Genomic DNA, 13,794 nt, shown 5'->3' on the forward strand with positions numbered 1-13,794 from the left:
TAACAATGCTGGTGTGATTACATTACGGTAGCACGTACAAATATGCATTAAAACACTACTACAGACATCACACATGGGATGGTTTAGTAAGTATGAAGTGTTTTAGTTGTATTGTAAACTTACAATCGTTGCTAGCAGTGATATGAAGATTTTTTTCGAGCAGAAACGCTAAAGACAAATAATAGTACCGACTTACAGGTAAAAGCCAGTAAATTAGAATATTTTGAAAAACTTGATTTATTTCAGTAATTGCATTCAAAAGGTGTAACTTGTACATTATATTTATTCATTGCACACAGACTGATGCATTCAAATGTTTATTTCATTTAATTTTGATGATTTGAAGTGGCAACAAATGAAAATCCAAAATTCCGTGTGTCACAAAATTAGAATATTACTTAAGGCTAATACAAAAAAGGGATTTTTAGAAATGTTGGCCAACTGAAAAGTATGAAAATGAAAAATATGAGCATGTACAATACTCAATACTTGGTTGGAGCTCCTTTTGCCTCAATTACTGCGTTAATGCGGCGTGGCATGGAGTCGATGAGTTTCTGGCACTGCTCAGGTGTTATGAGAGCCCAGGTTGCTCTGATAGTGGCCTTCAACTCTTCTGCGTTTTTGGGTCTGGCATTCTGCATCTTCCTTTTCACAATACCCCACAGATTTTCTATGGGGCTAAGGTCAGGGGAGTTGGCGGGCCAATTTAGAACAGAAATACCATGGTCCGTAAACCAGGCACGGGTAGATTTTGCGCTGTGTGCAGGCGCCAAGTCCTGTTGGAACTTGAAATCTCCATCTCCATAGAGCAGGTCAGCAGCAGGAAGCATGAAGTGCTCTAAAACTTGCTGGTAGACGGCTGCGTTGACCCTGGATCTCAGGAAACAGAGTGGACCGACACCAGCAGATGACATGGCACCCCAAACCATCACTGATGGTGGAAACTTTACACTAGACTTCAGGCAACGTGGATCCTGTGCATCTCCTGTCTTCCTCCAGACTCTGGGACCTCGATTTCCAAAGGAAATGCAAAATTTGCATGGTTGGGTGATGGTTTGGGGTGCCATGTCATCTGCTGGTGTCGGTCCACTCTGTTTCCTGAGATCCAGAGTCAACGCAGCCGTCTACCAGCAAGTTTTAGAGAACTTCATGCTTCCTGCTGCTGACCTGCTCTATGGAGATGGAGATTTCAAGTTCCAACAGGACTTGGCGCCTGCACACAGCGCAAAATCTACCCGTGCCTGGTTTACGGACCATGGTATTTCTGTTCTAAATTGGCCCGCCAACTCCCCTGACCTTAGCCCCATAGAAAATCTGTGGGGTATTGTGAAAAGGAAGATGCAGAATGCCAGACCCAAAAACGCAGAAGAGTTGAAGGCCACTATCAGAGCAACCTGGGCTCTCATAACACCTGAGCAGTGCCAGAAACTCATCGACTCAATGGCACGCCGCATTAACGCAGTAATTGAGGCAAAAGGAGCTCCAACCAAGTATTGAGTATTGTACATGCTCATATTTTTCATTTTCATACTTTTCAGTTGGCCAACATTTCTAAAAATCCCTTTTTTGTATTAGCCTTAAGTAATATTCAAATTTTGTGACACACGGAATTTTGGATTTTCATTTGTTGCCACTTCAAATCATCAAAATTAAATGAAATAAACATTTGAATGCATCAGTCTGTGTGCAATGAATAAATATAATGTACAAGTTACACCTTTTCAATGCAATTACTGAAATAAATCAAGTTTTTCAAAATATTCTAATTTACTGGCTTTTACCTGTATAGTCTAAAAAATATGGTAATAGTAAAGGGAGAAGACCGGCCTCCCCTGTCCTTAGTTTTCTGAAAATGTGGCTTGGTATATTTCCCTGGTATAAACACTTTTTAGGACTCAACAAAAGACAAGACTGACACATTCAACTTAATTGCCAAGACTACTTCCTGACTATGGCAACAATCAATCAAAGTTTATTTATACAGCCCTTAATCACAAATGTCTCAAAGGGCTGCACAAGCCACAACGACATGCCATATCAGGGCAAGAAAAAACTCAACCCGATGGTAACAACAAGAAACCTTGGAAGGGGCCGCAGGTGTGGGGACCCCCACCTGGGTGACCGGTGCAATGGATGCCGAGTGCATACAGTTAATAATGTGAGAGTCCAGTCCATAGCGGGGTGGGCTCTTGCATGTAGACATGTCGGGGCGTGGAGATGTCACCGACTGATGCATATGGAGTGGTTCACCCCAGGTCCTGGCTTCATGTGAAAGTCCAGTCTATTGGGAGACTCGCAGGTGATCATCTTGAATGGAGACAAGTCAGCAGAGCACAGACGTCACCAACTGAAGCAATGAGGAGTGGTCCATCCTGGTTCCCGACTTTGAACAGCTAGTGCCTCATCTGTGGAGGCTGATCTGTAGTCACCTGATAACCTCTCCATGCAGAAGAGGGGGGCAGAGCAGAAAAGAGAGACAACAGATCAACTGGTTTAAAAAGGCATCTATTTAAAGGCGAGAGTATACAAATGAGTGTTAAGATGGGACTTAAATGCTATTACTGAGGTAACATCTCTGACTGTAGGGCATTCCAGAGTACTGAAGCCCGAAAAGAAAACGCTCTAAAGCCCGCAGACTTTTTTTGGGCTCTGGGAACCACTAATAAAGCGGAGTTCTTAGAACCCAGATTTCTGGCCGGTATATATGGTACAATACAATCAGCAAGATAGGATGGAGCTAGACCGTTTAGTATTTTATACTTAAGTAGTAAAATCTTAAAGTCGCATCTTAAGTGCACAGGAAGCCAGTGCAGGTAAGCCAGTATAGGTGTGATATGATCAAACTTTCTTGTTCTTGTCAAAAGTCTCGCAACCGCATTTTGTATCAACTGAGACCCGAAAATTATACGTTACAGTAATCAAGACGAGACGTAAAGAACGCATGAATAATGATCTCAGCGTCGGCAGTGCACAAAATGGGACACATTTTAGCGATATTACGGAGATGAAAGAAGGCTGTTCTAGTAACACTCTTAATGTGTGACTCAAATGAGAGAGTTGGGTCGAAGATAATACCCAGAATCTTTACCGAGTCGCTTTGTGTAATTGTTTGGTTGTCAAATGTTAAGGTGGTATTATTAAATAGGTGCCGATGTCTTGCAGGACTGATAATCAGCTTTATTGTTTTCTTAGCATAAAGATGCAAAAAGTTGCTGGACATCCATTGTTTAATTTTATTTGGAAACGCCTCCAGGTGACTACAATCTGGTGTGTTGGTCAGCTTTAAGCAGTGTTTGGTTAGTTACTGAAAACCAGTAACTAGTTACAGTTACTAGTTACTTTATTTCAAAAGTAACTCAGTTACTAACTCGGTTACTTACACCAAAAAGTAATGCGTTACTGTGAAAATTAACTATTAGTTGCTTATATGTATATATTTTTATTTTTTTAAGGCCCCCTTTAATGCCATTTTAGCCTTCATTTCAGTACTGTTATTGCACTGGAGAATAATACAATCTGTTGATCAACTTGACATGCGTTTGCATCACTGAACTCTGCTAAGCAATGTGGTCTACATACAACACACAAAGACAAAGATATGTTTCAAAGGGCCAATTTGTTTCAGGACAGAACAAATTGACAAAACTATTTTAAATAGCTGCAACATAACATACATAAGTAACAAACCGCATTATAACAAGATAGCTGTAAACCAAGGAAGGCACACACTACATACACAAAGCCTAACCAGGCGTTTTTTTCTCTCAAGGAATTCTGAAATAAAATCATTTCTGCAGCCCAGAACACTACACATTTCCCCAGTTTTAGTTTAGAGATAAGGAAAGATTGGCCTGGCCCACTAGCATTCCTCTTTGTTTGTGAACTTTATAGTCTATACAGTAATGTGATAATCAAGAAGTCTAGGATGAAAGAGCAACAGTATATAAGAGAATTGACAGAGTGTGTACCTTCAGTGCGTAGTGCCTCGTTAAAACCCAGCCGCTGTTGCTTAGGAGGTGAAGTGTGTCTCTCTTTACTAGCTTCGTCGAAGCATGTTGCTTTTGTAGCTGTTTCAGCAGATTTGAATTGCAAGGATAGGATCTTTGATCCAAGACACAACTTGCATTTAACTAAAATGTTCTTTTCTTTGTGATCGACAAAAGAAAAGTAGTGAGAATATCTCCATGTTAAGAAACTCCGCTTCGGGCTTCGCCATGTCTTGTTAATAAACACAGACACGCCCCCTCCCACACGCACACGCATACACACACACACACACACACACACACACACACAAATAATTCAATGTGATGATCTTGTGTGATGACTGTATTATGATGATAGTATATATCTGATAGTATATATCTGTATCATGAATCAATTTAAGTGGACCCCGACTTAAACAAGTTGAAAAACTTATTCGGGTGTTACTATTTAATGGTCAATTGTACGGAATATGTACTTCACTGTGCAACCTACTAATAAAAGTCTCAATCAATCACACACACACACACACACACACACACACACACAGCGCGCGGCGCGCCTCTTCCTTGTCGCCTCTTCCGCAGCGCTCCTATAAAACACACTCAGATCTTCTCAGTTTCTAGCCGATACTACATAAAAAATAACGTAAAATAACGCAGTAACGCATCATGTAGTAACGGTAACTGAGTTACTGTATATAAAATATAACGCGTTAGATTACTATTTACCGCCGAAAGTAACGCGTTACTTTGTAACGCGTTAGTCCCAACACTGGCTTTAAGGGTATGTAGAGTTGGGTGTCATCAGCATAACAGTGAAAGCTAACACCGTATTTGCGTATGATGTCACCTAGCGGCAGCATGTAGATGCTGAACAATGCAGGGTCAAGAACCGAACCTTGTGGAACTCCGCACGTTACCATAATATACTCCGAGGTCACATTGTTATGGGAGACACACTGCATCCTGTCAGTAAGATAGGATTTAAACCAAGAAAAGGCTAAGTCTGACATACCAATACGTTTTGATATGTTCTCATAAAATGTTATGATCGACGGTATCTAAAGCAGCGCTAAGATCAAGTCGCAGAAACATGGATGACGCATCAGCATCCATAGTTAGCAATAGGTCATTAGTCATTTTTGCGAGGGCTTTCTCCGTAGAGTGATTTGCCCTGAAACGGGACTGAAAGGGTTCACAGAGATTGTTAGACGCTAAGTGTTCATTTAGCTCCTGTGCAACAATTTCTTCGAGGATTTTCGAGTTAAAGGGAAGGTGGGACACCGGCCGGTAGTTTACCATAAGGTTAGGATTGAGGTTAGGTCTTTTGAGCAGAGGATGAATAACCACTTTTTTAAATGCTAGGGGAACAGTACCAGAGGAAAGTGATAAGTTAATAATATTTAGCACTGATGGTCCTAATATTACAAACCGCTCCTTGATAAGTTTCCCAGGAAGTGGGTCAAGTAAACATGTTGTTTGTTTTGTCCCATTTACAAGTCGCAGGAGTTCCTCTAATGTTATTTCTTCAGAAAGAAAGAGATTATTTTGGAGCGCACTGGCCGGACATACATTCCTATCTGCATTAATAGAACCCAGTTGGAGCTGGGACGCGTTACCTTTAATCTCCTTTCTAATGAGTTCAATTTTCTTATTAAAGAAATTCATAATATCATCAACTGAGTTGGTGGAGCCACTGGGGGGAGCACCTTGTTGGGTTAGCAATGCTATTGTACTGTATAAATATTTAGGATAGTTTTTATTGAGGCGGATGAAATTGGAGTAGTAATTAGTTTTAACTAAGTTAAGCGTGCATTTATAAGTTATTAAGCTATCACTCCATACTTGATGGAAAACCTCAAGTTTAGTCGCACGCCATTTGCGTTCCAGCTTTCTACATCATAGTTTAAGAGCTTTGGTTTCTTCTATAAACCAGCCTTTTAGGGACCTTTTTTAGCTTTAGCGATGCTATACTGTCAATGGCGTTGCACAGGGCATTGTTAAAGTTGTTAGTGAGGTTATCTATAGAGTCCGCATAACTTGGGAATGGTGCCGTTGCCGAAGGCAGTAGGCCAGCAAGAGTCAGTTGTGACAGCATTAATGTTGCGGCTTCTAAAGCATTGGTTAATAGTAGCTTGTTGACAATGAGTCAGAGCTTCAAATTTTATAAGGTAATGATCGGACATGACTTTAGTGTACGGTAGTACCATAACTTTGTGACACCCTGGACAAAGACTAGGTCTATCGTATTACCTTTGCAATGTGTTGGTTCATTTATTATTTGTGTAAGACCACAGCTATCAATTATAGTCTGGAGCGCCACGCACAGAGGGTCTGATGGGGTATCGATATGGATATTAAAATCCCCCATTATAATTATATTATTTGCGTGCGTCACTAGATCAGTGACAAACTCGAAATTAGTCCGAATAGGGCCCAGCGGGGGCAATAGATAACCGCCAGATAGAGAGGTAGCAGTGTGACAGACCTCATAAAGCACCTCAAATGATTTATATTTATTACTTGGGTTAGGGGTAAGGTTAAGGTTTTCATTGGATATTAATGCGACCCCTCCACCCCTTTTACATGTGCACTCGTATAGTTAGGAGGAGATGCCTCGTTAGAGAAAGGGGCGTTGAGACAAGGAGTGGGTGCTTTGCAAGTTTGATAAGACTACTAAATATAGCTCGGTTGGTAGAGCGGCCGTGCCAGCAACCTGAGGGTTGCAGGTTCGATCCCCGCATCCGCCATCCTAGTTACTGCCGTTGTGTCCTTGGGCAAGACACTTTACCCACCTGCTCCCAGTTCCACCCACACTGGTTTAAATGTAACTTAGATATTGGGTTTCACTATGTAAAGCGCTTTGAGTCACTAGAGAAAAGCGCTCTATAAATATATAATTCATTCAATTCATATATTTTGAGAAGCATCAAAGAAAGCTGTAAAACAATTCAAAGCACACAGATAGAAAGATAGTACTGGACTTAGATTTTTGCAGAGGTGGGTAGTAACGCGCTACATTTACTCCGTTACATCTACTTGAGTAACTTTTGGGATAAATTGTACTTCTAAGAGTAGTTTTAATGCAACATACTTTTACTTTTACTTAAGTATATTTATAGAGAAGGAACGCTACTTTTACTCCGCTACTTTTATCTACATTCAGCTCGCTACTCGCTACTAATTTTTATCGATCTGTTAATGCACGCTTTGTTTGTTTTGGTCTGTCAGACAGACCTTCATAGTGCCTGCCTTACTGGTGACGTTACACTTCGTTCCACCAATCAGATGCAGTCACTGGTGACGTTTCACTTCGTTCCACCAATCAGATGCAGTCACTGGTGACGTTGGACCAATCAAACAGAGCCAGGTGGTCACATGACCTGACTTAAACAAGTTGAAAAACTTATTGGGGTGTTACCATTTAGTGGTCAATTGTACGGAATATGTACTGTACTGTGCAATCTACTAATAAAAGTTCCAATCAATCAATCAAAAGTGTGAAGGAAAAAAGATACTTTTTTATTTTAACCGTACATCCCGTCAAAAGCCTAAAGACTGACTGCACAGTTCCTGTCTTCACAATAAAAGTGCCGCTCCATCGCGCCTGCGCTTTCAAAACAAGAGTCTCCGAAAGCCAGCACAAACAAGCTAGCAAGCTAAGGAGTTTGACGCCAATATATTTCTTGTAAAGTGTATAAAAACGAATATGGAAGCTGTACAAATAAGATGCCAAAAACCCACCACTTTCATGTGGTATTAGACAGAAAGGAGGAACTTTTCTTCTCCTCCATTTGAAAACGTGGACGTTATCATCACTACTGTCTGATTACAATCAATGCAAGTCATCAGAATCAGGTAATACACCAACTTATATTCTACTCTTCATGAAAGAAAGGAATCTATATGTTAAACATGCATGTATATTCATTAAAACATCTTTAACATGTAAACAAAAACAGCTAAATAAATACATATAAATTATATACTGTATATATCAATGTATATATATATATATATATATATATATATATATATATATATATATATATATATATATATATATATATATATATATATATATATATATATGTGTGTGTGTGTGTATGTTACTCATCAGTTACTCAGTACTTGAGTAGTTTTTTCACAACATACTTTTTACTTTTACCCAAGTAAATATTTGGGTGACTACTCCTTACTTTTACTTGAGTAATAAATCTCTAAAGTAACAGTACTCTTACTTGAGTACAATTTCTGGCTACTCTACCCACCTCTGGATTTTTGTGTCAGTTGCAGCGAGCGTCAACAGACTTTTCCGGACATGATGTCACACCTAAGACATACTAAAATTAATGCATACCGTATTTTCTGGACTATAGGGCGCACCGGATTATAAGGCGCACTGCCGATGAGCGGGTCTATTCAGGTCTTTTTTCATACAAAAGGCGCACCGGCATTAAAGGAGTCATATTACGATTTTTTTTCTAAATGTAAAACACTTTCTTGTGGTCTACATAACATGTGATGATAGTTCCTTGGTTTAAAATGTTTCATAGATTGTTTTGCAGATCATCTTCAAATCGCTTTCTGACAGTATCTTCAGAATGTGCCGTTTTGTGGGCGGTCTTATTTACATGGCTCACCTTTGACAGCGTCTTCTCCCCGTCATCTTTGTTGTAGCGGTGTAGCGTGCAAGGACGGGAGTGGAAGAAGTGTCAAAAGATGGAGCTAATTGTTTTAATGACATTCAGACTTTACTGAAATCAACAACGGAGCAATATCTTTTCATCCGTGGGTCACTAATGCAACAACACCGGAAATGTGTCCCGTGAAAAACCGTCCGACCGGAACTCTCTAATAACTTAAGTTCCTTGGGTGAATAATGTAAACCCACTATACCGGTATGTTTTAGCCCTTCCATAGCGAGATATAAGTTAGAACTTTACACTACTTTATATTAGAAATGGCAACAGCAGAGGGTGAATGTCCCATAACAAGAAAGAAAAAGAAGAAGCTTATCAACTAAGGCATCGGCACGGACTACAGTGGCAGACCTGCGCAAATTTTCTGGACTTGTGCAGATCTCAAATGCACGTCAGAAGGTAAGAAAGGTTGGTTTTGCATAATATTGTGAAACAAAACGCCAGATAATATGTCTGCTAATGAGTGCCATTTTGCGGTCTTAATACACACACCATAGTAGTACTTGCATCTCTGACGACGATAGCCGTAATGGGCCCGACAGTCCATCAAGCGGTGCGGCTTCAAAGTCATACTAAGACATTTTGCCAGATTTGTGAGTGCCGTGTTTAATGTTCTTGATTTTCAATGGAACATTTAATGTTTTGGTGTTGTTTACTGGCGTCATATTGCAGTCTACACGTATCTCTTATGTGTGACTACTGCTCACACTTATCATTACGCCATGTACCAAATAAAATTGCTTCGAGGTCGGTAAGCACAACCAGAATTATTCCGTACATTAGGCGCACCGGGTTATAAGGCGCACTGTCGATTTTTGAGAAAATGAAAGGATTTTAGATGCGCCTTATACCGTATTTTCCGCACCATAAGCCGCCCTGGGTTATAAGCCGCGCCTTCAATGAACGGCATATTTCAAAACTTTGTCCACCTATAAGCCGCCCCGTGTTATAAGCCGCATCTAACTGCGCTAAAGGAATGTCAAAAAAACAGTCAGATAGGTCAGTCAAACTTTAATAATATATTAAAAACCAGCGTGATGTGGGCGCGCATGGAGTCGTATATCAACATGGACGGAGCTGCGTGAAAAAAGCCACCCGGCCTCTTCGCGTAAACTTACCTTAACCACTCGCTCATCTTTTCTTCATTCATCCATCCCTTCGAGTTAGCTTTTATGATGACGCCGGCTGGAAAGGTCTCTTTTGGCAAGGTCTTCCTTTTGAATATCACCATGGGTGGAAGTTTCTGGCCATTAGCATGGCAAGCTAGAACCACAGTGAAGGATGACTTCTCATTCCCTGTGGTGCGAATATTCACCGTACGTGCTCCCGTTGTATCCACAGTGCGGTTCACAGGAATATCAAAAGTCAGTGGAACCTCGTCCATGTTGATAATGTTCTCTGGCCGGATCTTTTTTTCAGCTATCTTGTTTTTACAATATGCACGGAAAGTAGCCAGCTTTTCTTGAAAGTCTTTAGGCAGTTGCTGTGAAATAGTAGTCCGTGTGCGGATGGAGAGATTGCGTCTTTTCATGAACCGGAAACCTGTCGCTTAGTAGGAGCCATTTTGTGGTCTTTACAGATGTAAACACACAAAGGAAATGAAACGTAATATCCGCGCGCTTCTTCTTCTTCTATGGGGGCGGGTGGTTGCTTACAGTAGAAGAAGAAGCGCTTCCTGTTCTATGGGGGCGGGTGCTTACCTTGGCGGTTGCTTGCGTAGAAGAAGAAGCACTTCCTCTTCTACGGGGAAAAAAGATGGCGGCTGTTTACCGTAGTTGCGAGACCGAAACTTTATGAAAATGAATCTTAATATTAATCCATATATAAAGCGCACCGGGTTATAAGCCGCACTGTCAGCTTTTGAGTAAATTTGTGGTTTTTAGGTGCGGCTAATAGTGCGGAAAATACGGTAGTCCGAAAAATACGGTATTTACAAATGATACTCAGAAGTGCAAGAAAAACAAAATAAAACGACTAGAAAACACAGTTATCATTATCAGCTCAATGTTAAATGTTACATTAAACTAATTAAAATGTTATTATTAAACAAATTAACATTTATAAAACAATCACACAAACATTATTGAAAGTTGGCACTGTTGAGTACAAATATTGATTCTCACTATCAGGAATTGCTTCTGTATCTGTTCAAATATAAAGGGTATTATCTTTAATTCTTAAAATAATTGTTTGCTTGTGGCAAAGTAGTATTTTTTCTTGAAATTATGAATAATTATCCATCCATCCATCCATTTTCTACCGCTTATTCCCTTTTGGGGTCGCGGGGGGGCGCTGGAGCCTATCTCAGCTACAATCGGGCGGAAGGCGGGGTACACCCTGGACAAGTCGCCACCTCATCGCAGGGCCAACACAGATAGACAGACAACATTCACACTCACATCCACACACTAGGGCCAATTTAGTGTTGCCAATCAACTTATCCCCAGGTGCATGTCTTTGGAGGTGGGAGGAAGCCGGAGTACCCGGAGGGAACCCACGCAGTCACGGGGAGAACATGCAAACTCCACACAGAAAGATCCCGAGCCCGGGATTGAACCCAAGACTACTCAGGACCCTTCGTATTGTGAGGCAGATGCACTAACCCCTCTGCCACCGTGAAGCCCATGAATAATTATAATATTTCTTATCAATATAAACCGTTATTTGGTTCTTGAAATAATAATGGTTGATGTTTTCAGGTATCGAGGTGTGGAACCCTGCATTTGACGTGACCCCCCACCAGCTGATCACAGGAGGCATCATCACAGAGTTGGGGGTCTTCCTGCCCTCAGAGCTCCAAGCTGCTCTCACTGGCCGCCTCACTGCTCTGTAGAGCAACACCTGCTGGCGTGTGCGCGCAAATGCACCTTAAGACACACACACACACACACACACACACACACACACACACGATGATGGTTAGTTTGTATCGCAAGCAAGTTGTTTCTAAATTCTCACACAAACTCTGCAGGGAGTCAAAGAGACAAATTAACCTTCTCGATTATTTTCTTCTCACAAGAATTGTAGATTTTTCACGTTGCTCACGACAATTGTTTCTCCTTTGAACACCTTTCAAAATGACAAACTGCCAAGCAGTCAGTTTCCTCACGTGTGAAATGTGTATAAATACAAACGCACATCTTCCTGCTGCTAGCGTGTACATAATGTACAAAAACAAACACTGCTAGTTTCAATCATGTTATATTAACATTTCATTTAAGTCTTTGTGTACCTTCTGTAGTAATGACAGACCCATTTCTAGCTATAATAGCAAAAATGTTTTTTGCCGAGTGGACAATTTGAATATGTTAGTTGTATTTATATTTCATGGCATCTTTGTATTTAGTGTCACATTTACTTAGTTCATTTAACAAGGTAATGGAAGGTTCATGTACTTTCACCTTTACAGGTCAACTTCATTTTCAGAAAAAACCCTTTTGACACAATTTGATGTTTTCCAACAAGTGAACCGTACATGAATTAATTAGTATTCATGCTGTTCACATTTTCATATCACAGCAAGCTATTGATCAACACAATTTGGCCACTAAGCTTAGATTGTCACTGGAAGACAAAATATATTATGAAATATATATTCTATTGTGAAAGTTACAATAATTAAGTTCGCCTGTAAAGTTTACGTATTATTAATACATTTTCACTTCATCCTGAACTTCATGTGAGTAGTCTGTATTGCCATGCTGAGGTTCACAGTACTACACTGTATTAGTATGCAGTACTGCACTGTAAACTGTGGATAAAGGAAACACCACCAAAGCATCTTTGAATAAACGCGCGCCAATAAAGCAACAGTTCTTTTCAAAATGAATGAAAATGACAGTCTAGGGAAAATGTTTCATTTATAAACGTGATGTATCTCTATTATTTGTATTTTATTAAAACTTAAAACGAAATGGATAATTCAAAGATAACTTAATATTTAATTTCAGTGTAAACCCAGCCAAGCTGTTAATATTAGCATTAACATGAACATGGATGCTAATATTAGTAATGGATAACGTTACCATCCATCCATCCATCCATCTTCTTCCGCTTATCCGAGGTCGGGTCGCGGGGACAGCAGCTTAAGCAGGGAAGCCCAGACTTCCCTCTCCCCAGCCACTTCGTCCAGCTCCTCCCGGAGGATACCGAGGCGTTCCCAGGCCAGCCGGAAGACATAGTCTTCCCAACGTGTCCTGGGTCTTCCCCGCGGCCTCCTACCGGTCGGACATGCCCTAAACACCTCCCTAGGGAGGCGTTCGGGTGGCATCCTGACCAGATGCCCGAACCACCTCATCTGGCTCCTCTCGATGTGGAGGAGCAGCGGCTTTACTTTGAGTTCCTCCCGGATGGCAGAGCTTCTCACCCTATCTCTAAGGGAGAGCCCCGCCACCCGGCGGAGGAAACTCATTTCGGCCGCTTGTACCCGTGATCTTGTCCTTTCGGTCATAACATACATGACCATAGGTGAGGATGGGAACGTAGATCGACCGGTAAATCGAGAGCTTTGCCTTCCGGCTCAGCTCCTTCTTCACCACAACGGATCGATACAGCGTCCGCATTACTGAAGACGCCGCACCGATCCGCCTGTCGATCTCACGATCCACTCTTTCCCCCACTCGTGAACAAGACTCCGAGGTACTTGAACTCCTCCACTTGGGGCAAAATCTCCTCCCCAACCCGGAGATGGCACTCCACCCTTTTCCGGGCGAGAACCATGGACTCGGACTTGGAGGTGCTGATTCTCATCCCAGTCGCTTCACACTCGGCTGCGAACCGATCCAGCGAGAGCTGAAGATCTTGGCCGGAGGAAGCCATCAGGACCACATCATCTGCAAATAGCAGAGACCTAATCCTGCAGCCACCAAACCAGATCCCCTCAACGCCTTGACTGCGCCTAGAAATTCTGTCCATAAAGGTTATGAACAGAATCGGTGACAAAGGGCAGAGATAACGTTACATGATGCTATAATTTGAGCATTAATCATCAAACTTTTTTAAAAGTGTTTTTCATACTTAAAAAATGCAATATAAAGTTTTTTACAAACTTAATTAACATGAATATACTTGTTAATATTGGCAATTGGGTTTTGTATTGATGTCTA

At 41.1% G+C, this 13,794-nt stretch overlaps 1 protein-coding gene across 1 annotated transcript in view; it reads left to right on the forward strand.

The window, feature by feature from the left end:
- The window catches only part of mri1 (methylthioribose-1-phosphate isomerase 1), a 44,933-nt gene extending 32,432 nt beyond the window's left edge, over positions 1-12,501 (forward strand). Inside the window, exon 6 of the mRNA XM_061988034.2 lies at positions 11,389-12,501. Coding sequence (XP_061844018.1) covers positions 11,389-11,522 — 134 coding nt within the window. The 3' untranslated portion in view covers positions 11,523-12,501. The remainder of the gene's footprint in view (positions 1-11,388) is intronic.
- Positions 12,502-13,794: the final 1,293 nt, after the last annotated feature.

The sequence above is a fragment of the Nerophis lumbriciformis genome, linkage group LG27 (assembly GCF_033978685.3).
Source record: "Nerophis lumbriciformis linkage group LG27, RoL_Nlum_v2.1, whole genome shotgun sequence".
Classification (NCBI taxonomy): Eukaryota; Metazoa; Chordata; class Actinopteri; order Syngnathiformes; family Syngnathidae; genus Nerophis; species Nerophis lumbriciformis.